At 39.5% G+C, this 25,983-nt stretch overlaps 1 protein-coding gene across 1 annotated transcript in view; it reads left to right on the forward strand.

Annotated features, from left to right (window-relative positions):
• The first annotated feature begins 873 nt into the window (after window positions 1-873).
• The window catches only part of FAM102B (family with sequence similarity 102 member B), a 77,037-nt gene continuing 51,927 nt past the window's right edge, over window positions 874-25,983 (forward strand). Inside the window, exon 1 of the mRNA XM_045546673.1 lies at window positions 874-1,312. Coding sequence (XP_045402629.1) covers window positions 1,173-1,312 — 140 coding nt within the window. The 5' untranslated portion in view covers window positions 874-1,172. The remainder of the gene's footprint in view (window positions 1,313-25,983) is intronic.

Raw genomic sequence — 25,983 nt, forward strand, 5'->3', positions numbered from 1 at the left:
GAGTAAATGAGTAAACTGGAAAAGAGAATTTTTTTCTATTACACACTTTCAGAGATTACCGCGAGAGAACTTTTGAGTTAAAAGGACAATAACTCAGTTTAAAAACACCAACAATACGTAACCAAGTCGACAACATACATTGTAACAACTTAGATATGCTTATAGAAGGCAGGTAATTGTTTTTCAACAAGGGAGATTTTTTTAAAGCCTTCCCTGCAGAATTTGATTTTAAGCATTTCAGTTCTCGGTATGAACAGGCCAATTTTAAAAGGGCAGGTATTATCTTAACTCCTGTACTGTTTTATCTTTTGTGCTGGGTGACAGGAATTAGATAAGGTATAAACAAGAGAAACCGCTGGCAGCAGCACAGTGTGTGGACCCTTGGTAGGGCCTGGACACGTCCTTTTCCTTTTTCCTACCTTCGTCTTATATGCGAAGGCTCGTGAATTTAGAGTACTTAAAGGAAATTTTAGTTTTAGAATTTAAATTTGACCAAAACAACGTCGTGCAGATTCTGATTGCCCCTATTACCCCCACGACTCTCAAACCCAAAGGGAAGAAATGCCTAGGGGGGAGGGGGGAAAGGGGGCGGTGCAAAAACTGAAAAGGAAGGCGCAGAGGAAGCTGCAGAAGGAAGCCTTTTTCGTCGGGTTTGTCTTTTTTTAACCCCGGAGAGGCGTGACGCGCTAACTGCCGTCGCGGCTTAGTGTCCCCGGCGAAGCGCCCGCCCGCCGCGAATTTCCCCGCCGCCCTCCCGCTTCCGCCCTGCGCTGCGCTGCCGGCCGCGGCCGCTGGGGGCGCCCGGAGCCCCGAGGCGGCGGCCGCGGCGGCCGTTCTCCGAGCCTCGCCTCTCCGGGCGCTCAGACGGGCGGCGGCGGCGGCGAGCTGCGCACCAAGAGGGCGCCCACCCGCCGGGCGAGCTGCAGCACGACCGCTCCCCGCGGGCGGCCGGGGTCCGCGCCGCAGCCGCCGCCGAGCTCCGGCCCGAGCTGCCGCGAGAGGCGGCGGCGGCGGCGGCCCCGGCCCCGGCCCCGGCCGGCCCGCGGCGCCCCCCGGCCGCGCCCCCGCGCGCCGCTCGCGTTCCCGGCCATGGGGCTGGGCGAATCCCGGGCTCGGCCGAGCTGAGGCTGCGGCGCCCGCCCGCGCGCTCCGCTCGCAGGCGCCTGGCCCTCATGATGATGAAGAAGAAGAAGTTTAAGTTTAAGGTGGACTTCGAGCTCGAGGAGCTCTCCTCGGTGCCCTTCGTCAATGGGGTCCTCTTCTGCAAGATGCGGCTGCTGGACGGCGGCAGCTTCACGGCCGAGTCCTCCAGGTAACGCGCCCTCCGCGCCGCCCGCTGCTCCCGAGCCGCTCGGGGCCCGCCCGCGCCGCCGGGGGGTGCTTGTTGGGCAGCATCGCTTCCCACTGCGTGGCCCGTTTGCTCCGGCAGGGCGGCCAGCCCCGGGAGCTCGCCCTTCTCTGGGGACCCGTTTGAAATCGGCTGGGAATTTATTGATCTGCAAAGTGCTTTCCAAATGGGTTCATCTCGGCTGGCTTTGGCTCTTGCAAACCTGACTCCAGATGGTTCCCGGTATCCGCTCTCTCCTCTCAAATTCTCTAGGAATGGGGGAGCGAAGGCCAGAGAGAGAGAATGCTTCTGGTTTCTCTTAAGACATTTTCGTATTTGTGAAATGCAAAGTGGAACTTGAGCTGTTTCTACCCAAACTGCTTGAGTTCCAGGAGCGCCCGTTCTGAGCAGAAGCCTGGGCTTAGCATAACTCCTTCTCCCTTGTGGGTTACGCGGGGACTTGGACGCCACCTTCGAGGCTGAGGTGGGCCTGGTCAGGTTTGACTTGAGTCAAGTGTTCCTGGCGGACGAGTCAACAGTCCATGCCACATCATAGAGCTGCGTCTCGAGTTACTCGCTAACACACAGCGAATTACCCGTCTCGAAGTGGCCACTAGTGGGTCTATGCATGGAGGACTGAGAACCAGAAGGGGAGCCCAGGCCCTGCCCGCGTTTCGAAGTAGCCCCTGGGAACTCCCAAGGGGAGTCATTAGCAGGTTACGGAATGAGGCCGGGTGTGGCAGTGCTCCTTGAGTAATTTCAAAGCTATTCACAGGTTGACAGATTACCCTAAGGTGTTTTTGTTTTCAGGAAAATCGAAAAGAATTTTTTAAATGAACTTTTGAATTCCTGAGATCAAGGAGAAGGGTTAATAGTTATGTTTGTTTTGCCTTTATGTACTGGTCATAGACTTTAGATTTGCCCTAAAAATATTCGGCTTTCCTTTTATCTGTCATCCCATTAATAATGTAAATGTAAAGGAAATAATGTCAATGGGTTGCGGAATTGGGGCCAGAAAATTGTCCGTTGTGGTAATGTTGAAGCCCATGGAAGCCAGAAAATGTCTAGTTGGCTAAACCAAAGGATATATGAAGCGCTGTTGATTCTCAAAATTAAAAAATAGTCCGCTGAGGATAGTTTTTAAAATTACACTGTGATGACACATCTATGGATATTTAGCTAATTAATTTTACTACAATAATTTTTTACACATTGTCCTAGAAGAGAACACTGTAACCTAGAATGGTGCAAAATATGTCAGACTGGCTCTTAAGATGTTGAAAAGCCAAAGCCAAGTCGTGAATGTCCTGTAGGTGCTGAGGCCTAGACTGGTTTGCTGCGGGGATCCACCCCACGTCGGGCAGTTAGACGTGCGCTCCTGAGCCAGTGGTGACACCTGGTGGTGAGGGCCCTTGTCTACTACCTGTTTTTTAAGAATATTGATTTGGCTTACTTCTCAAAAATCAGTTATTCTGTCCTCACAGGCAGTTATTTATTCAGCAAACTTGTGCCGGCTGGGCCTTTTAAACATATTATCTTTTGAATTTTCACAGCAAGTCTATGAGGTAGAGGTCCCCCTTTTGTGGGTAAATAAACTGAGGCTCCGAAAGCATAACTAATTTTCCCAAACTGGTAAGTGCAATGCCAAGAGTCTGATACTAGTCTGTCTGACCTCACACAGGCGGATGCCAGATAAAGGAAAAAGCTATGTGCAGGTACAGAAGAGTTTCTGATTAGGGAGCTTCCTAATGGTTTTAGCAAGCAAGGGGTTATAATTTGATTTGTGCTCTGCAGGACTTGGAAGTGAAAAAGTTGAATATCCTGGGTTAAACTTACCCCTCTGTTCCAATTAAAATCTGACTTTAGTCAAGGCAAATGAGGTAAAGAACAGTGCTCTGTATTGTCAAACAAAAAAGCCGTGTAGTTTAAGAGAAATGATTCATAATAAGGAGCCTGTGCCTTTGAAGTTAGGTAGAGATAGTTGGCTTAAAGCTAAGAGCAAGGGTTTGGAATGAGGTGAGTCTAAGCCAAAGTCCCAGTTCCACTGTGGTAGACCAGGATGGGTTACTTAGCCTCTCAGAGCCTCCATCTGTAATATAGGAACCGTCACTGACATATCAGGTTGTTGTGAGGATTTAGTAGGATGATGTACCTAAAACAGCAAACAGTGTTTTGGCACCCACTTGGCACCAAGAGGCAGGGAACTTGTCCAAGAAGGCCCTTTTGCTTTAGATATTGTACTTAATTCCTTTCTCCTGACAACCACAAAAGTGTTGGTTTGAGAAGGGTAGCTCATTTTACAAGGAAAGCAAGGAAAAAGAACTGGAAATACCCAAAGAAGTGAATTACTTCAAAAGTACATAACTTTTAATTAATGGGTACCAACCTAAGCCGTGTATCTCTAATTAAATGTTAGATTTTAATTTCATTTAAATCGCTTTATGTGCCCATTATAAATAAGATATAGTTAACACTGTAACATTTTTCCATAAAAATATGAAATGAATTACATAGAAAAGAGTTAACAGGCCCAGGACTGCTATGCTCAGACAGGCCTGCTTACAAGGTTGGCCCTTGGCTGCCATATGGGAACTTGAATGATAAATGGTTCCATATATGTTATAAAACTTTACCTAAATGGTAAGAGTGGCTCACTGTGTCTATACTGTTGTACAAACAGTGGTTTATGCTAAACATCTTCTGAAAGTCTGAAATTTTGGCCCATGCTCAGCAGGGGATGCCTACATGACCAGCCCTAGTAAAAACCTTGGGCACTGGATTTCTAATGAATCTCCCTGGTAGACAGCAAATGTTATCACAATTTGATGCTGGAGAAATTAAATGTGTGCTGATTCTGTTTTGTATCCTCTTGCTGTAACAAATCTTAGCCATGAGTATAATTATACGCTGAGTCCTGTGAGTTCTCTTAATGAATCACCAAACTTGGGTGTGATCTGGGAGACCCCTGATGCGTGAACCTATATAAGATAATATTCATTTTGTTAGTGAAAAGCCTTAGAGGTACAGAGAAATTTCTATACATATGTATGGCAATATATATGGCTATATACATATATATTTGGCTTTGTACAAAAACTAAACATGCAGATTATTTGTTGTTCACCAGATATTAATTGGGCCTTTACCAGGTTTCTACCTATCTGGAGCCGTGAGAAGTACAACAAATAGAAGGGTCCACAAGGAAATTACAGCTATTTAATGAAATTAGATCATAGATATACAATTGCTTGACAGTAGAAGGTATGACTTAATGCTTAATCAGTGGATCAGATAATATGTGAGTGTTGTTGAAATTCTAAAGGAAAAGTGTTTATTTACAGCCGTAATGGTTATTGAAAACCACAATGGTTATTGAAAACCATATCAGCATTTTAGTTGAGAGTACTGGGAAGATGAATTTGCATTGACAAGAACGGGTGGGAAGACAGCTTGAGCAAGTCATTAATAGGAGTCGGTGATAGATTGCAAAGAGTTCACATTGAACAGAAGCAGAAGATAAGATTAGAAAAAGGCTTTGAATGCTATTATAAAGAGTTTGCTTTCCACTGCTCATAGTATAAAATTTAATCAAAGATTCTTGAACTGAGCTGTAATGTGATTAAAGTGGTATTTAAGCAGGCTATCAGGCCTGTGCTATTTGGATTCAAGTGGGGTAGATTAGAGATGGGGAGACAAATTAGGAGGCTGTTAAAGAAACCCAGGCCAGAGCAAATGAGAACCTGAACTCTGAGGCTTCTCATGTAAGTGACTAATAAATGATAATGCTATGGCAGATAACTTTGATACCGTGATAGAAATGAGAAAGTCAAAAAAAGTCTGTGTTTTCTTTGAGGGGAATATTGTATATGTTGGTGCAGGATATGAAGAGTTAAGTTGTACGCTCAGCATAAGGTGACAATGAGCCTGATAAGCAGTTGAAGACATTTACTGTGCCATGTGGATTTCTTATTAATAGATTTCCGTCTATTGGAGCCATACAAACCTGCTTACTGAACTTCTCATTTAGAATTTCTTTTTTTTTTTTTTTTTTTGAGACAGAGTCTCGCTGTGTTCCCAGGCTAGAGTGAGTGCCGTGGCGTCAGCCTAGCTCACAGCAACCTCAAACTCCTGGGCTTAAGCGATCCTCCTGCCTCAGCCTCCCCAGTAGCTGGGACTACAGGCATGTGCCACCATGCCCGGCTAACTTTTTCTATATATATTTTTTAGTTGACCAGATAATTTCTTTCTATTTTTAGTAGAGACAGGGTCTCGCTCTTGCTCAGGCTGGTCTTGAACTCCTGACCTCGAGCAATCCACCCGCCTTGGCCTCCCAGAGTGCTAGGATTACAGGCGTGAGCCACCGCGCCTGGCCTAGAATTTCTTTATACTGTTTTGCCCTTTTAAAGATTATTAGTGAAAATTGATTTTAGAAGGATCCAGTTTTTCCTGGGAAAGTTTGTTCTGTAAAAAGCTTAGAAAAAAAATATTATAAAAAGACTAGAAAATATTTATTTGTAAAAAATGTTATTCAAGTGGTCAAGGTAAAGGGTCAGATTTTACATACCATAATTAATAAAACATTCAGGAAATACATTGTACAATTATAGTGGTCTACTCAACTGAAGCCAAATTGTTATCTCATAAAATACAGTCTTGCATCACTTAAGGATGGGGACATGTTCTGAGAAATGCATCATTAGGTGATTCCGTCATTGTGCGAACATCATAGAGTGTACTTACACAAACCTAGATGGTACGGCCTACCATATGCTTAGGCTATATGGGGTAGCCCAGGGATGGGGAACCTTTTCATGTTAGAAGGCCGCGTTAATTTAGCTGTAATCAAATAAGGCCGCATTCAAGAGACTTCCATTAGATATACTTAAAAATGTACATTATTTTGTAAAAATCTAACTATTAATACTATGTGCTTAATAATTTCAAAAAATGAAAATTATTTGTTAATTTTAAAGTTAACCAACCTTTTAATGACTTTGTGTCTGCTTTTTGTTGGAACACATTTGAATATTTGGTTGCAGCATGGAGGTCCACAGTTTCAGTTGATCCTCTAGATGGGTGTCAGTCATTTATGACCGTAAGGGCATCTTGATTTGAGTTAGGTAGGAGAATGTAGATTTGAAGCAATAAGTGGTTGAAAAGCACAAAAGCATTTTTGGGGTATATTGCTGAAGGCATTGGGTATTCTACTGCATTTTTCCATATTTCAATTGGATCTTTCTTAGCATCAAACAATGACTTTAAAATGTCATCTACTGAGAGCTCAATCAGTTCCATCTGTAGTTTTTTAGGTGCCTTGGTGATAACAAGTAGGTGAGGCTGAAATGCTAATTTGAATGTAATGTCATGCTTCTCAAAGTCAGTGAACCTTTCATTGTGTTGTCCAATTAATAGGTCTATAACAGCTGCGTATTCTTCAAATGATTTGCATATATTATCCTGTTCATCAGTGACCTTTGCTAACTGGGGAAAATGTTCATCTGAAATTTCCATTTGAAGAACTGGTGTTTTGAAAAAAGATCCTTTTTTCAAAATGCTTGGATTTTTTGCCACATATGACTTAGTTTTACCTTGCAAAGAAATATTCAAGTCGTTTTGATTGGACATGATACCACACAGAAGAGCTGCATTCCTGTAGAAATCCTATTTCAATAATTCACATTGCTGATTCTGTTCTTCATAAAATTTAACTGTTCTCACAGAGATAAAATTTTGGCTAACACCTGTCCACTCAATAGCCAATGCACTTTAGAATGATATGGCAAATCCACACCGAATACATCATAGTTCAACTTTAGCATGTTACAAAACTGACAATGCTGTGTTGCATTTGCCCAAATATAGTTAACACTACTTATAATTGTTGCAAAGTGTCACTTAAAATAGAAGCTTTAGCACAGGGATTTTGCTGGTGCAAAATACAAGGAAAAGAAATGAGAGCATCTGGATCTGTTAATACTTTTTTTTATCTGTGCAATAAACCCTTCATATTTTCCTGTTATGGAAGGTATACTATCTGTACGTACACTCACTAAATTTACCAAATTCAGCCCAACATCACAACATTTATCTTGAAAGTTGTTGAAGATAATGTATTCCTCAGGTTCTGTTCTCAAGAGAACCCAAAGTGAGTAACTCCTGGTAGCAAAGGAAATCTTCTGTTAGGACCTGAATAAAATATAAAACCTGTGCCGAGTCAGTAGTATCAGCTGATTCATCGAAAGTGATTGAATAATATATATTTTCCTTTTGAAGTATTGCAAAAGTTGTTCTGTTAAGTTGAGGGCTGTAATTCATGCTGCCAATCAGTTATGGTTCTCCTTGAAAGAGACAGTTTGTACTCTGAAATGTTATCCCAGTCCAAGCATCCTACAACTTTGACGTGCATTTTTTCACAATTTCTTCATCACTGAATGGCTTCCCTTTTATCCTGAGTATATAAGCTACTTTATAAGTTGCTTCAGTGCCGTTATTTCCAGGTCTTATTGTGCTTGAAAGAATTCTCTTTGCTTTTGCTTTTCACCTTTTAATTTCTACAGCACCTTTCACGCCTCTCCCTCTAATTTAAAATATCTGTTGTCCTTATGAGTGTTATAATGCTGATGAGCATTGAATTTCTTTAATGTTGATAATTGCAGTATCACAAAGCAATCAAATCATCTTATCTTTAGCAGAAGCAAGGTAGTATTGCAATTTCCAGTCCTCATTTAAAAATCTGTTTTCTTCCTTCAGTGTTCTCTTGGTCTTTGACATCATGGACTATTAAGCAGACAATTAAAAAATACCGTCAAGCCACACAGCTATTCACAAATTCCACTTGAGACAGAAACACAGTGCACTGTTGTCAGAAGCTGATAACAGACTGGCGTACTCGACCCCCATAAACTCTTGCCAGCCAGCCTTGTTACAGTAGCAGTGCCAGTCAGGTGGGGGCAGTTAGAACTAAGTCATGAGGACAGCAGCCGTCAATTTAGCCCTTATGGCTTACTTACTAATGTTCTAATAGTGCCGGACAATCTGGGAGGATTATTTCATTGAAACTTATTTTATTCTTTGGTATTTTAAATATGTTTATTTTAAAAATAAAATAAAAATATAAAAGAAAAATAAAAATGTATGAATAAAAATAAAAGGATTTGTTCTGTAAAATTTGGGTTCAGTCAAAAGGCTGTACTTAAGGACCTAGAAGGCCACCTGGAAGGTTCCTGCTCCTGGTATAGCCTATTGCTCCGACCACTGCCCGTTGTGTGTGCAATCCCTCATGACCAAATCATCCTTACGCAGCTCATGACTCTATTTCTGAAGACCTTTCAAAAAGATAGAATACTGTTTAAATCTTTTCAGAGATTTGTAAAAAAGCATTAAATCGCTTCTGAAGTTATTAAGACTGTCAGAACAGGTTTAATTGTGGTCTACTTAAATAAAGGAATAATAGCAGGAAATATTTTTCTGTATTTTTTTCAGATTCCTCAGTTTGCCTTATTTTGTTCATCTTTTTTTGTGCTGATAGCTAAATAATTTTATAAGTTTCACATGGGCCTGTGACAAAAACACATGTGAATTCGGGTGTGTCCAGGAAGCTAATGAACACATCTGTGTTTTGGATCTTTTACTTAGTAAATAAGCTGAAAGGATTTCATTTGGTGGGGGGGGAGAGGGGGGACAGTACATCTTTATGTTTTCAAGATTTTAGTTCACTGCACATTGTGTACTTCTTTTTATCTTTTTCTTATTGCCAAAGTATTATAACAGATTCATGTGGAAAACTTAGAAAAATAGGCAAAAAGAAATGAACAAAAATTATGCAGGGCACAGTGCCTCATGTCTGGAATCCCAGCACTTTTGGAGGCCGAGGCAGGAGGTTCCCTTGAGACCAGGAGTTCGAGATCAGCCCGGTCAACATAGCAAGGCCCCATCTTTGCAAAAAATGAAGAAATTAGCCGGGTGTAGTAGCATGCACCTATAGTCATAGCTACTCAGGAGGCTGAGGCAGGAGAATGACTTGAGCCCAGGAGTTCCAGGCTGCAGTGAACTATGGTCATACCACTGCACGCCAAACTGGGCAACAGAGCAAGATCTTGTCTCTTAAAAAAAAATTGCTCATGAACAAACCACCTACAAATAACCACTATTACAAATATTTTGCTATATAACCCAGGAGCCTTTATTGATCCACACAACATACATACACACCTATCTTCCCCCACACAATTATCATGTACCTTTTTTAAACCAAAATGAGATCATACTGTACTTAATACTTATTTTTACTCACTATATCTTCCCATAATCATGAAGTACTTAATTACAAAATTATTTTTAATAGATGCATATCATTGTGTTATATGGATTTCTATGATTTATTGAACTAAGCCACTTTTCTTTCTTCTTTCCTATTCTTATTAATGCTTTTATAAATAAACTACAGTCAGCATCCTTATAGCCAAATTTGGTGCACATCCATTATTATTTATTTAGGATTAACACATACAAATTGAATTGTAAGTCACAGATTTTTAGGGATTTTGATTTATATCACCAACTTGCCCTTCAGTGCATCAGATTGATTTTTTAAGATGAAAAATCACTAACAAGTAGCAAATATCAAAAATAACCAGCATTAGAAAATGCCATTTGACCATACGGCACAGAATTTATACTCTGGCTCCAGTAATCCCACTTCTGGGTATATATCCAGAGAAATTGAAATCAGTATGTTGCAGAGATATCTGTACTCTCACATTCATTGCAGAATTATTCACAATAGCCAAGATATTGAAACAACCTAAGTGTCCATAAATGGATGAATAGATAAAGAAAATGTAGTATATATAATAAAATACTATTCAGCCTTAAAAAAGAAGGAAATCTTGTCATTTGCAACAACATGGATGAACCCGAAGGACATTATGCTAAGTGAAATAAGCCAGACACAAAAAGACAAATACTGAATGATCTCATTTATATGTGGAATATTAGAAAGGTATGCTCGTAGAAGCAAAGAATAGAATTGTGGCTGCCTGGGAGTCAGGGATGGGGAAATACTGGTCAAAGGGTACAAAGTTCCAGTTAGGATGAATAAGGTCAGGAGATCTTTTGTACAGCATGGTGACTATAGTTACTAATAATGTATACTGGAAAATTGCTAAGAGAGTAGACCCTTCAACAAAAAATAAGCATGCAGCTGAGTGTGGTGGCATGAGCCTGTAGTCCCAGCAACTCGTGAGGCTGAGACAGGGGGATCCCATGAGCCCAGGAGTTCAATTCCAGCCTGGGTAACATAGTGAGACCCTACCTCTATTAAAGGAAAAAAGTATGTGAATGGATGGATATGTTAATTAGCTTGGTTTAACCATTTCACAGGTTACATATATCAAAACATCACCTTGTACACCGTAAATATATGCAATTTTTATTTGTCAACTATACCTTAATATAGATAAATAAAAATTTAAAAAGCAAAATAGAATTCTGTATACCCTGACCAGAAATGGGGTCATCAATTCACATTATTATAATAGCTGTAATAATAGTAGCTAGCCTTTACATGAGCACTTTCCCAATGCACCAGGAACTTTTCTAAACCTTTACATTTAATCCTCAAAATAATCCTCTGAGGAAGGTGCTATTATTACCTCATTACTATTATCATTATCCTTATTATTACTGTTATTACTCTCACTTTATACCTGGGGAAGCAGAAGCATAAAGAGATGCTGAAAGTTACTCAGCTAGTAAGTGGCAAAGCTACTCTGGCTCTGGGGACCATTGTTAATCACTAAACTCTACCACCTTTCAGGCTTTATGTAGTATGCTTTCTCATTTTTATGTTTTAGAAAAATAGTAGGTAAATATATATATAGTATAGGAACTTGTCTTTGGTATTTTGCAAAAAAATATATATATATATACATATATACATATATATGTATACATATATATATACACACACGTATGTATATATACATATATATGTATATATATATATAGTATGACTTTTTCTGAATACCAGTCTCAAAACTGGTTCCAATATGTGACACCATTAAATAGGTTACTAGACCTAGCCTCTTGAGATTTGCCTAAGGCAATTGTATCTGAAAGATAAGAAACTCATGCATATACTTACTTTTTTTCTTCCAGGTATAGCTTTCCAGTACTAAGTCTGCAAAATTTAGTCACGTTACAGTATAGTCATATCCTGTAAAATTATTGTTAATGCCATTCTATACCAGTAAGTTAATATTCATTGTATCACTAAGCCTTGCACAGTAGGCATTTTATAAATATTTAGTGAAAGAATGAAGATATTTAGAGAAAGGATCTGTTATACCTTTGCTCTGTGTATTTTTTTTTTTTTTTTTTTTTGAGACAGAGTCTTGCTCTGTTGCCCGGGCTAGAGTGAGTGCCGTGGCGTCAGCCTAGCTCACAGCAACCTCAAACTCCTGGGCTTAAGCGATCCTACTGCCTCAGCCTCCCGAGTAGCTGGGACTACAGACATGCGCCACCATGCCCGGCTAATTTTTTCTATATATATTTTTTAGTTGGTCAGATAATTTCTTTCTATTTTTAGTAGAGACGTGGTCTCGCTCTTGCTTAGGCTGGTCTCGAACTCCTGACCTCGAGCGATCCACCCGCCTCGGCCTCCCAGAGTGCTAGGATTACAGGCGTGAGCCACCACGCCTGACCAGCTCTGCGTATTTAACAAATACACAGAGATCCCCAAATTAAATGTATGAGGAAATGTGGAGAAATATATGCTGTCCTGTGTACATAGCTTATAAAGAATTATGTTTAGTTTGGGGTATCGGCCCTTGAGGGTTATTATCAAATAGAAATCCAGGGAGGATATTGGGATTCTAAGGAATCTTGAATTATGTTAATAACAGGAAACTGGGATTAGTCTCAAGAGAGATGATGGGGCCAGGCCCAGTGGCTCACACCTAGAATCCCAGCACTTTGGGAGGCCCAGGTGAGAGGATATCTTGAGACCAGGAGTTCAAGACCAGCCTGGGCAAAATAGCAAGACCCTGTCTCTACAAAAAGAGAGAAAGAGGGAGAAGATGGTCTCATAATACTAAAAAATGAACTTGTATATATGTATATTTTACATTCCTAGTTTTATTGAATTTTTATAAAACTCCTTTAATAGAAGTGGGAAACCATTGTTACCTCCTTTTGGGTTAGGATATATGTCAGGTGCTATAACGCAAATACTTTTTAAAGTAACATGTGGCTTAAACAAGATGTAAGTTTATTTCTCTCTCATGTAAAGTCCAAGTTGGTGTGGTAGCTCTGCCCGGTCAAGTTGTCAGGGGCCTGGACTCTTTTTATCTTGTTGTTCTCAGGGTATTGTTCTCATCCACAGAGACTAACTTGGCTCACCCCACATCCGAATTCCAGTCTTTGGGAAGGAAGAAAGGGGAAAGGGAGGTCCCTTCTGCTCACAGTCCATTGACCAGAATGTAAGCACAATGCCACATCCAGTGCAGGGAAGGTTGAGAAATGTAGCCGTTGCTGGGTGTCCATGTTCCTAGCAAAAAATTCAATGATGATAAAGGGAGAGGAGAACAGATATCAGGGGACAATTGGCCTCTGCCACACCTTTCTTTTAGAGATGAGAACGTTCACCCTTAGAAAATAATTTGTTCAAGGTCACACATTAATTAATGAAAGATATTTGAAAGACTGTCCTATAAAGCTGTGGTCCCCAACCCTCAGGCCACAGCCCATGGCGCATTACTGGTCCACAGCCTGTTAGGAACTGGGCCTCACATCACCACCTGAGTTCAGCGGTGGATGATGTAGAAGATTCTTAAGGCTTCTTCTAAATCCAGGATTCTATGATTAAGCTTTCAGTTTTATCTCCTGGTGCTTTTCCTAAACCTTTCATTTTAGCTAGTTCTGGTCACTTATACTAGCCAAATATGTGTGCATTTCTGTCTTTGATGTTCTCTCCTTTTCCCAGCTCTTCCTCACCCTTCTTTTAGTTGATCCAAATGGCGACCATTCTTTAAGATCTAGATCAAATGTCATAAGTTTCACCCACACCTGTTGCAACCTATAATCCACCTACAACTTCTCTCCAATTTACTATACATACTATGTCCTTAATAAATGTTGGTTATTTATTGAATGAATGAAAACTTTCTTCACCATCCCACTATGATTTCACCTCTCATTCAATTCTTAAAGTTCTTGTTTCTACCAGTCGTTTCACACCAAATTGGTTCTTTTAATTACCTTTATGAAACATTACCATGCAGTGTAAAGTTTACAGTAATAAAAATAAATCCAGGAAAAGTAGAAAGGAGGAAGTATTTAACTGGGGGTATAGGGGGTAGTCGCAGATGTGTCTTGGAAGAGAATTCCTTAGCAAGGTTTTTTGAAAGTCTAGCTGGAGGAGAAATAATGATGGAAGGAACAGTATATACAGTGGCATGGAACAGCATGATGTGTTGAGGGTACTATGAATATAGTGGTGTATTACTGGTGCCACATAAAGACAGGGAAAGGGAGTGGTCATTTCAAGGAGTCTAGAATTGCTTCTGTCCTGTAGTCCAGGGAGCCGAAAGCAAGGGAGAGACTTATGCAAAGTTAGCAGGTTGGCTTAGGGCTAGAATTGAGAATTCTCATCAGATGACCTTAGCTTTCTCGGTAGCAACCAAGAAAGGTTGAGTAAGGGACATGAGAATAATGATAAAAGATTGGAAAATCTTCCACAAGCAATGGGAAAGGAAGTTGACCAAAGACAAGTCTAAAAGGCCCAACTGAGATTTGAAAACATGAATTTTAGTGATGGCAATATGCACGTTCATGCAGTTTTCTCTAGCAGTGCTCATAGGTTAGGTATGGGAGGAAACAGGTGGTAGGATTGATTCGGATTTAGAAATTTATAGGTGTGTGGAAAGGCCAAGGAGGCAAAGGAAATTAAAAGTGTTGAGAAGGAATTTAAGTAAGCTGTCATAGGGTCGAGAAAAACCAGGCCAGAAAGATAAATCAGGAAAATATCCAATGGTTGGAAGATGAAGGCCTCCGTGATGTCAAAGGAAGGTATGTATGGAAGGAATCATCCTGTGACAGAGTTGGGATGGGAGGTAGGGGTTGTGCTCAGAGAGTGGATATTAATGCTTGAGATTACTTCAGTAGAGCAGTCTAGAAAGTTGGCAAGGGTGTGGGTGTTGTAGAAATGGTGTGAAGAATGGTATGGGGCAAAGAACTCTGAGTCTAGGGTGTTGGGTTATTTGTGTGGCATTAAAATAGCCAGTATGATTGCAGGTATTGGGGTGAAGAGAGAAAGATTACAAAGCAGGTACTTTCCTGTGACATCAACCAGGAGGGGAAGAACATGATATAGCTAGATGTCATGTGTGTCATGCTTTTAAGCCTTAAGCTTGACAACAGAAGAGTCACAGCCTTCAGGTGACAGTGAGGAGTTAGGAAAGTGCTGGTGCTGCCTCCTGGACCCATGGAAGATGGGGGTGGGGAACAAACATCACCTGCCCTGTAGGAGTACAATACAGGTAGTATCCTCATGAGATAGCCAGGTTTCAGTTGGGCAATGAGTGGAGTGTTATGCAAAGAGTTTGAGAATGTTAGAGTTTGTTTAACCCTAGAACAGGGTTTCAGGTGGTATAGTGGGATAAGCTGGGAAAGAGAATAGTAGCAGGAGAATGAATCAGAGTGAGGAAGGACAGAACAGCAGGACAGAACAGACTGGAGGGAGAGAGGTACCAGGACTTTCATTTTATCCTTTTCCTATGCATTACAGGGATGAAAGGTATAGATAGAACTGACTGGACTTAAGATTTCCAATACAGGCATGAAATAATTTTTGTTATATCTAAGGCCTGGGTGATACAAGCCAGTTTCTCCAGCTGCTCCTTCTAGGAGTGCAAGAATGAGGTCACATTTGGCCTTGCCATCCACTTCTTAGGAGGTCTTGCCTCCTGTTGTCTGTGTCTTTCTTTCTGTCTCACACCCCTTGCCCTCAGCCTCACCAATCTTTTAACTCTCATTTCAGAGGATGAACTATTCTTCATCCTATTCCTTGCCATTTCCCCGTATCTTTGATCTCATCCCCATCTAACTTCTCTCTCTCTCCCTCTCTCTCTCTCTCTCTCTCTCTCTCTCCCCCTCTCTCTCTTTTTTAAGGCAGAGTCTTGCTCGGTTGCTGCAGCTAGAGTGAAGTGGCATCATCATAGCTCAGTGCAACCTTCAGCTCCTGGGTTCAAGCAATCTTCCTGCCTCAGCCTTCTGATCAGCTGGGACTATAGGCACACACCACCATGCTGGGCTAATTTTTCTATTTTTTGTAGAGTGGAAGTCTCACTCTTGCTCAGGCTGGTCTGGAACTCCTGGCCTCAAGCGGTCCTCCCACCTCGGTCTCCCAGAGTGCTAGGATTACAAGCTTGTGCCACTGCGCCTGCCTTTCCCTCTCTATACAATTCTGATGGCAAACTTCATGAAAAAATAATGTACATTTCCTCTCTTAAGCATTCCTCCCCTCCCCTCAATCCTGTATTCTGATTTCAACCCCTCCACTCAACTAAAACTGTCTTTGCTGATATCTTCAGTCATCTCTAGTTGCCATATCTAGTCAATACTTTCTCATTTGTACTTTGGTGCTCTTTTTAAAACTCTCTTTTTAAAATTACCTGTTTCTTGAAACTTGACTATCTTGGCTTCCATGAACCCTGCTCTGTACTATAACTTGCTTCTCTGATCCTTCCCCAAATTCTCTGAGGACACCACTTCTGCCCATCTTTTTTTTTTCCTAACAGATTTTATTTTTAGAGCAAAATTAAGTGGAAAGTACAGAGAGTTCCCACACCACTCCCCACCTCCCCCACCATCAACATCCTGCACCACAGTGGTACTTTTGTTACAATGGAGAAATTACACTGACACATTATTACCACCCATAGTTCATAGTTTGCATTAGGGTTCATTCTTAGAGTTGTATATTTTATGGGTTTTGACAAATGTATAATGACATGTATCCACCATCCTAGTATCGTACAGAATAGTTTCACTGCCCTAAAAATCCTCAGTGCTCTGCCTGTTTGTCTCTCTCTCTCTCTCTCCTCTAACCCCTGATCTTTTTACTGTCTCCATAGTTTTACCTTTTCCAGAATGTCATATAGTTGGAATCATACAGCATGTAGTCCTTTCACAGTGGCTTCTTTCATTTAGTATTATAATAATACATTTAAATTTCCTCCATGTCAGATGGGCATGGTGGCTCATGCCTGTAATCCTAGCACTCTGGGATGCTGAGGCAGGAAGATCACTTGAGGTTAGGAATTCAAGACCAGCCTGCAGAAGAGCAAGATCCCATCTCTACCAAAAATAGAAAAAATTAGCTGGATGTGGTGGCGTGTGCCTATAGTCCTGGCTACTCGGGAGATCTGAGATAGGAGGATCATTGAGCCCAGGAGGTTGAGGTTGCAGTGAACTATGATGACGCCACTGCACTCTACCTGGGGCAGCAGAGCGAGACTCTGTCTCAAAAAAAAAAAAAAAAAAAAGAAAGAAAGAAAGTAAGTTCCTCCATGTCTTTTCAAGGCTAGATAGATCATTTCTTTTTTAGCACTGAATAATATTCCCTTGTCTGGATGTACCGTGGTTTATTTATCCGTTCACATACCAATCACTAGGATACCTTAGTTGCTTCCAGATTTTGGCAGTTATGAGTAAAGCTGCCATGAACGTCCATTTGCAGGTTTTTGTGTGGACATAAGTTTTCAACTGATTTGGCTAAATACCAAGAAGTGGCATTGCTGAATTATAACAGTATTGCCCACACTTCTTTAAAGGCTTACGTTCCATAGGATTGGTGAGGTAAGGAGGGTAATTATTAGGATTCTACTTTGCAAATAAATAAAGTCAGAAAAGTTTAGATGATTTGCCCAAGGTTATGCTGGTAGTAAGTGATAGACCAGATCTAAAATTCAGCTCCTCTAAATTTTTATTAGGCCAATCCAATTATTTATATATTGAATCTATATTCAAGTATAGTATTAAAAAGAAAGTTTTCTCCTTTTTAAACTTAATAATTTAAATACATTTTACCATGAATTTTCCTGCAGTAGCATTGACGAGTTTATTCATTCTACCAATAATATGATTTAGTAAAGTATAGACATACAAGCTTTTACAGTAATTAATTTTTATTTAACAGTTTTAGGAAAGTCTCTCGGTCATATAATAACCGTTTAATATCTGAGGAATTGCCAGGTGGTTTTTAGAAGAGGCTGTACTACAAAATGCTTTCTTTTTGGAGACAGAGTCTTGCTCTGTTGCCCGGGCTAGAGTGCTGTGGTGTCAGCCTAGCTCACAGCAACCTCAAACTCCTTGACTCAAGCAATCCTCCTGCCTCAGCCTCCCAAGTAGCTGGGACTACAGGCATGCACCACCATGCCCAACTAATTTTTATATATGTTTGTAGTTGTCCAGCTAATTTATTTCTGTTTTTAGTAGAGATGGGGTCTCGCTCTTGCTCAGGATGGTCTGAAACTCCTGACCTAGAGTGATCCTCCCTGCTCAGCCTCCCAGAATGCTAGGATTACAGGCATGAGCCACCACGCTCAGCCCAAAATGCTTTCTTGATGAAGATTCAGTGTTGATGTACTGCTCTTTAACACGTATACTGCCATGCTAGAAAAAAAAATTTTTCCTTGGGGCCACGATGTTTTATTAGGAAAATAGAATTAAAACTTCAAAAACAAAATGATCCTTTCTAATTTAATGAAAAATTTGTTATTTTTTATTGTTTTCTGTGCGTGAGTTATATGCAACTTGAAAAATAGTTCTCGTGGCTTCCAAGGTGACGATACATGTGAGTTACATATGCTTCATGAGGCCCCAGGCTCAAAACTAGCATGAGTTAAATACAACTCACATGGCGGTTAATGTGTCAAAATGTTTTTAACAATAAACACAAGTCAAAACTTTATTAGAGTCAGAATATCTGACATTATATCATCCCATTCTCCCCTTACTAGTTAAATCCTATTAGTCCTTTAGAGCTTAGCTTATATGCCACATTTTCGAAGGAGTCTTCCCTAATTTCTCAGCCAGCATTAATAGCTCCTTTCTTTGAACTTTCAAAGATTAGTAGGATTTAACCAGAAAGGACAGACAGTTACCATATGACTCTGCAGTTCCACTCTTATGTGGAATGAAATTCTGTACTCAAAATATAATGTCCACACATAAACTTGTGCGTGAATTTTCATAGCAGCATTATCATAATAGCCAAAAAGTTGAAACAACCCCAATGGCCATCAGCTGATGAAGGGATAAATAAAATGTGTGTGTCCATGGAATGGAATATTGTTTGGTACTGAAAAGAAATGAAGTACTGATAAATGCTACAACATGGATGAAACTTCAAAACATCATGCTAAGTAAAGAAGGTAGTCACAAAAGACAACATGTTGTATGATTCAATTTGTTTGAACTGTCTAGAATAAGCAAAATCTATAGATACACAAAGTAGATTAGTAGTTACCTGGGGCTGAGGGATCGGAGGGAAATGGGAAGTGTGAGGTTTCTTTTAGGGGTGATGAAAATGTTCTAAAATTGATTGTGGTGGTTTTACACATTGAATATACTAAAAACCATTGGATTAGACACTTTAAATGGGTAGAGTATACGGTATGTGAGTTGTATATCAATAAAGCTGTTTTTAGAAAAGCGTTTTCTGACAGAATTCCACTAAGGCAATCTAATTCCTGGGCAAGTCTATTGTTTCATTTAACACATACTTGCTGAGTGTCTGCTATGTGCTAAGCACTATAGGAATAGCTCATTTTAATGTGCCTTGGTTCATCGCATTGTGCAGATGTTTTTTTACAGATTGAAGGTTTGTGACAACCCTACTTTGAGCAAATGTATCAGTGCCATTTTTCAACAACATGTGCTCACTTAGTGTTTGTGTCACATTTTGGTAATTCTCACAATATATCAGACTTTTTCGTTATTATATCTGTTATGGTGCTCTATGATCAATGATCTCTGACATTACTATTTAATTGTTTTGGGGTGCTATGAACTGTGCCCATACAGGAGGGCAAACTTCACTAATAAATGTTGCGTATCTTCTGACTGCTGCATCAACCAGCTGTTTCCCATCTCTCTCCCTAGCCTCAGGCCTCCCTACTCCCTGAGACACAACAATGTTGAAATTAGGCCAATTAATAACCCTACAGTGGCCTCTCAGTGTTTAAGTGAAAGGAAGAGTTATAAGTCTCTTGCTTTAAATCGAAAGCTAGAAATGATTAAGCTTAGTGAGGAAGGCATTTTGAAAGCCGAAATGGACCAAAAACTAGGCCTCTTGCACCAAACAGTTAGCCAAGTTGTTGAATGCAAAGGAAAAGTTCTTGAAGGAATTAAAAGTGCTATTCCAGTGAACACATGAATGAGAAGAAAGAGAACAGCCTATTGCTGAGATGGAGGAAATTTTGGAGAGAAGATCAAACCAGTAACAACATTCCCTTAAGCCAAAGCCTAATCCAGAGCAAGGCCCTCACTCTTCACTTCTGTGAACACTGAGAGAGGTGAGGAAACTTCAGAAGAAAGGTTTGAAGCTAGCAGAGGTTGATTCATGAAGTTTAAGGAAAGAAGCCGTCTCCATAACATAAAAGTGCAAGGGGAAGCAGCAAGTGTTGATGGAGAAGCTACAGCAAGTTATCCAGAAGATCTAGCTATGATAATTGATGAAAGTGGCTACACTAAACAACAGATTTTCAGTGTAGGCCCCACAGCCTTCTATTGGAAGAAGATACTATCCAGGACTTTCATAGCTAGAAAGAGTAAGTAAATGCTTGGCTTCAAAGCTTTAAAGGACAGGGTGACACTCTTGTTAGGGGATGATGCAGCTATTGACTTTTAGTTGAAGCCAAAGCTCATTTACCATTTCGAAAATCCTAGGGCCCTTAAGAATTATGCTACATCTACTCTGCCTGTGCTCTATGAATGGAACAACAAAGCCTGGATGACAGCACATCTGTTTAAAGCATGGTTTACGAAATATTTTAAGCCCACTCTTGAGACTTACTGCTTAGGAAAAATGATTCCTTTTAAAATATTACTGCTCATTGACAATGCACCTAGTCACCGGAGAGCCCTGATGAAGCTGTAGGAGGAGATTAATGTTGTCATGCTGATAGTACAATGTCCATTCTGCAGCCCATGGATCAAGGAGTAATTTTGACTCAAGTCGTGTTATTTAAGAAATACATTTTGTACGGCTATAACTGCCATAGATAGCGATTCCTCTGATAGATCTGGGCAAAGTCAGTTGAAAATCTTCTGGAAAGGATTCACCACTCAGATGCCATTAAGAACATTCGTGATTCATGGGAGGAGGCCAAAATATCAGCATTAACAAGAGTTTGGAAGAAGTTGATTGCAGCTCTCGTGGATGACATTGAGGGGTTCAAGACTTCAGTGGAGGAAGCAACTGCAGAATGTGATGGAAATAGCAAGAGAACTAAAATTATAAGCAGAGCCTAAAGATGTGACTGAATTGCTGCAATCTCATGATAAAATCTGAATGAATGGATTGTTCCTTGTAGATGAGTAAAGACAGTCTTACCCACTTTCTTGAGATGGAAACTACTCGTGAGGAAGATGTTGTGAACGTTGTTGAAATGACAACAAAGAATTTAGAATATTACATAAACTTAGTTGATAAAGCAATGACAGGGTTTGAAAGGATTGACTTCAATTTTGAAATAAGTTCTGTGGGTAAAATGCTATCAAGCAGTATTGCATGCTACATAAAAGTTATTCATGAAAGGAAGAGTCAAACAACATGGCAAACTTCATTATAGTCTTATTTTAAGAAACTGCCACAGCCACCCCAACCTTCAGCAACCACCACCCTGATCATTCAGCAGCCATCAACATCAAAGTAAGACCTCCTACCAGCAGAAAGATTATGACTCGTTGAAGGCTCAGATGATCATTGGCATTTTTTAGCAATAAAGTATTTTTAATTAAGGTATGTACATTGTTTTTTAGATACAATGCTATTGCACATTTAATAGACTACAATATAGTGAAACATTTATATGCACCGAGAAACCAAAAAATTTGTGTGATTCACTTTATTGTGATATTTGCTCTATTTTGGTGGTCTGGAACCAAAACTGCAGTATCTCTGAGCTATACCTGTTTTCCAGGCAATTAAACTATTTTTATTTCTTTTCACTTCAATTTTTTATATTATTAAATTTATTTATTTGGCATTTATTCTCTTGTCTGTGCAAAGTGTAAAGATCATAATATCTGGCCAGGCAGAGTCACTCACACCTATATTCCCAACACTTTGGGAGGCTAAGGCAGAAGAATCCTTGAGACCAGGAGTTCGAAACCAGCCTGGGTAACAGAGCAAGACCCTGTCTCAATAAATAAATAAATAAATAAATAGCATCCGTACTAAATTGTATTAATATCCCATAATCTGTATAGTCACTATTATTTTTATTAAATTAAAAATTCAGGATCAGATTTTACGTATCTAAATTCTGTTAAGAATTCTTAATTTTTGTGGCAATCTAGAGCAAACATTATCATGTTTCTTTGTTTGTTTTTGAGATAGTCTCTCTTGCTCTGTTGCACAGGCTGGCGTATCATGACGCTATTATAGCTCACTATAACTTCCAACTCCTGGGCACAAGCAGCCCTCCTGCCTCAGTTTCCCAAGTAGCTGGTACTATAGGCATGTACCACCGTGCCCAGCTAATTTTCTTTTTTTAGAGATGGGATCTCACTATGCTTCCCAGGCTGGTCTTGAACTCCTGGCCTCAAGTGATCCTCCTGCCTCAGCCTCCCAAAGTGCAGGGCTTCCAGGTGTGAACCACCGTGCCCAGCTCGTGTGTCATTTTAGCCAGTGAGTTTTATGTTTATTATTGCTCCCAGTAATGTTCATTATGGATTGGACAAAAGACAGAATTTTCTTAGCTAATCCAAGAGAGAATTTTAAACATTACCTTCCAGCTCTGTATTAGGGTTTAGGGAGCAAAGATCTTTAGGGTTGAAATGTCCCGCTTTGAGGACAGACTGGATAAGTACATGGACAAAACCATAAAAGTATACATTGTAGAGAAGAGGTGGCTAGGGAGGGAAGACAACAGAGAATGTCTGGGGTATGATGTACTGAAAAACAAGACTGGAATGGTGCATTGGGGCCAGAATTTGGCAGGCGTTGGATGCCTTCACATGAAGATTGGATTTTATTCTGTAAGCAATATGATCTTGAACCCCATTTTCTCCCGACTCTAAAATTAATACAAGGTAAGTATAGAAAATTTGGAAAATACATAAAATTACAAAGAAAAAAAATGTTACCCATCAGAGGTAATCACTGGTAACATTTTGGAATATAGCTTTCCAGTTTCCTCCAGTTTATCTTTTGCAAAATTGAAACCAAATTACATACACAATTTTTTATCCTGCTTTTTTTGTTTTACTGAACATTGTAATACAAGTATTATATTTTCCATGTTATTAGAAACTTTAATATATGTTATTTTGATAATGCCATACATACTAGTCTTTCATGAATGAAGTGTAAATTAATAGTTCTTCTGTTTTGAATATTACTATTGTTTCCAATACATTCCCTTTATTGCTGATACTGAGCTTTTTCCCTTGAACATTTGAATGTAAGGTACAAGCAAGGTCTATGGTGATGTGTGGTAGGTGGGTGAGAGTTTATGTCTGAACCTGAGCAGAGTAGTCAGGATTGCAGACCTAGATTTTAAAATAATCCACGTGGACAAGGTAACAAAGTCAGGGATAGCATACAGAGCAAAATGCAAGGGTCAGAGGATAGACCCTTGGTAGAAAAAGACCTGATTGAGGAAAATGAGACCAAAACATTGGAGAGGAGTGTGGTATCACAGAAGCTAACTGCGGGAGGAGCTTTAGAGGAGAGGGTATTCAGTTCTGCTATAGAATGGAGAGTGGGCCTGAGAGCTGCTCTGTTTTTTGACAATCAGCAGGTGAAGTGGAGAGAGAAATTTCCTAGGAGTCATAGGAGCAGAAACCAGGTTTCAAGCGGCTAGGGAGATAGCAGGTGGTGCAGCAGCAAAAGCGTGGAGTATACTTCTTTGGGGAGGTTTGTTAATCAAGAGAAAACTGGAATTAGGTAAAGAAGGAAGACAGGAACAAACAGAAATTTTATTTTATGTGTTTATTTTTAGGATAGGGACTTGAACATGACTATAGGTTGGGACAAAGGAATAGTGTAAGAGAAAATAGGAATACAAATATTAAAAAAACAAACTGATGATTGAAAATCTATCCACTGTTTTAAAATATATTTTTTTTCTGTCTTAAAACTTGATTACTGGTTTCAGAAGAAATTCTCAGACTTTTCCTAATCAAATGATACTTCCAAGCATTGTGGCTTAGAAACTGGCTTATACCCAAGACTTATTCTATCTTAATGAAATGAGGAACTGCCCATAGTATTGATTTTGGACTTTGCATGTTTGCTTTGTTTTATTTAAGTGAGTCATCACTAGCATAGCATTAGAATGAACTCATTTAGTGATATTTTCTTTCTAATTAAAATTTTATATATTTCCTTGTTCACAAACTGTAACCACATTTCAATAACAATTTATGGGAATTCTATAGTGCTGGTGTAATAACATAAACTTATTCATATTTTATCTTCTATTATTACCTTTTTGAAGCCAGTTTAGGGTCCTGTAAGGTTTTGTGTTTGTTAAAGTATCAACTCTGCATACCGTCCTAGGTATTTCAGTCATTCCTTATGGTTAAGGAATGACTTCAGAAATCTCGCATGAATATCTTACTTGAACAGTCCTGTGGACATCACTATTTCCTTTGTACACAAGGCAGAAAACATTTTTAGAAATAACAGCCTGGGAAAGTGATTAGAAAAGATTGTTCATAGTCCTTGCAAAAAAAGATAATTGGTTCCAAAATTTTGCTTTAGGCTAAATTAATAAAGAATCGTTCATAAGCAACCATAAATTACCTTTATAATTTCTATTAATAGAAAGATAAACTTAATCATCAAGCTAGTAATACGGATAATATGCATTTGTAATTATATACAGTTGAGAACTGTAAACTCTTTCATTATACTAATAACGTATAAGCCTTCCTGAAGCAACCAGGAACTCAGGTAAATATTAGCATTTACCATTTCCTGATTTGAGAAACTGTAAATTAGTACCAACAGATAGTAAGAATGAATTCAAGAACAATTTTTGCTAAGGTAACTCATGTAAACCCTAGCTGCCACATAACTCTCTGTGGTATTGTATTGCCTTCAGAGAAACAGCAATCCAACACTCAGAATGATTAAGAAACTATTTTTAAATATTTGTTACAATTTCTCTAACTCACCTACTTTCTCCCTCTGGAGTTTCTTTCTATGCAAAGTGTGGTGTCAGACGGGTCAAGTAATGCGATGTGCTGCAAGAACATGAAGTTTATTTACATTGACTGTGATCAGTGACAGCAGGTCTGTGCCACTCAAGAAAAATTCCAACGTGTATGCTCAACACAGACCTTTTATATACAACCTCCTTGTAATCTCGTCTTCTCGCTGATGTATAGATCCCTTCCAATCTGCTCCCCAACCTTCCTTCAAAATAGAACTAGCTAGACTGTGTTGCTGTGCTTCTGATTATAATTTACTTCCTCTACATGAGTTTTTATCATCGTAATATCATTATTATAAGGATAACCAAGACTGCCAGAATAGAGCCTCCACAGCACAGTTTATAATACACTTTGTGCTGTTCTGCCATACTCCAGCTGTGTCATTGGCTTATTTTACCCTTGATCTCAAGAATGTAAACATTCTGCAATCTTCTCCTTATAAGTATCTCCAAGTATGTCTTGGTGACCTGGCCATGTTTTTTTTTTTTAATTCACTACTTAATATCCCTGTACCAGAAAACCCTGATAAATTTTCCTCTTCTGATATTATAGATTTTCCTTTTGATAATTATACTTGTGAATATACCAGTGGAGGATTACTTTTATAATACATAGCAAAATTTCATTAAACTCCTATTTCCCTTGCTGTCAGTATCTTTCATTTGCAAGGCAGCTATTCTATTCTACGTGCATGTAGAAAACCCCCGGAGTTTATATTATAGGAATAAGAAAATCATTTTACCCAGAGACTTAGGAAATGCATCATAGGAAAAGCTTTTGAGTGAATTCTTACATCATAACACTTTTTGGTTTATGCAGTGCTTTGCATATATATTATTTAATTTTCAAACTACCATTTGAACTAAGATTTTATAACCATCTTGTAGATTCAGATAACATGTGTTCAGCAATTTGTAGCTGACTATAAAACATTTCATAGGCCAGGTGTGGTGGCTCACACCTGTAATCCCAGCCTCGGGGAGATCCCTTGAGGCTGGGAATTCAAGAACAGCCCAGGCAACATAGTGAGACACCATCTCTAAAAAAAATTTAAAAATAAAAATTAGCCAGACATGGTGGCACAGGCCTGTTGTCCTAGCTACTTGAGAGGCTAAGAAGGGAGGATTCCATAGTTCACATCAACTAATGTTCCATAAAGTTATTCCCTTATCCCTTTGTTTTTAAGAGTTGTAGAGAACACATTT

Source organism: Lemur catta, chromosome 3 (genome assembly GCF_020740605.2).
Source record: "Lemur catta isolate mLemCat1 chromosome 3, mLemCat1.pri, whole genome shotgun sequence".
In the NCBI taxonomy this organism is placed as follows: Eukaryota; Metazoa; Chordata; class Mammalia; order Primates; family Lemuridae; genus Lemur; species Lemur catta.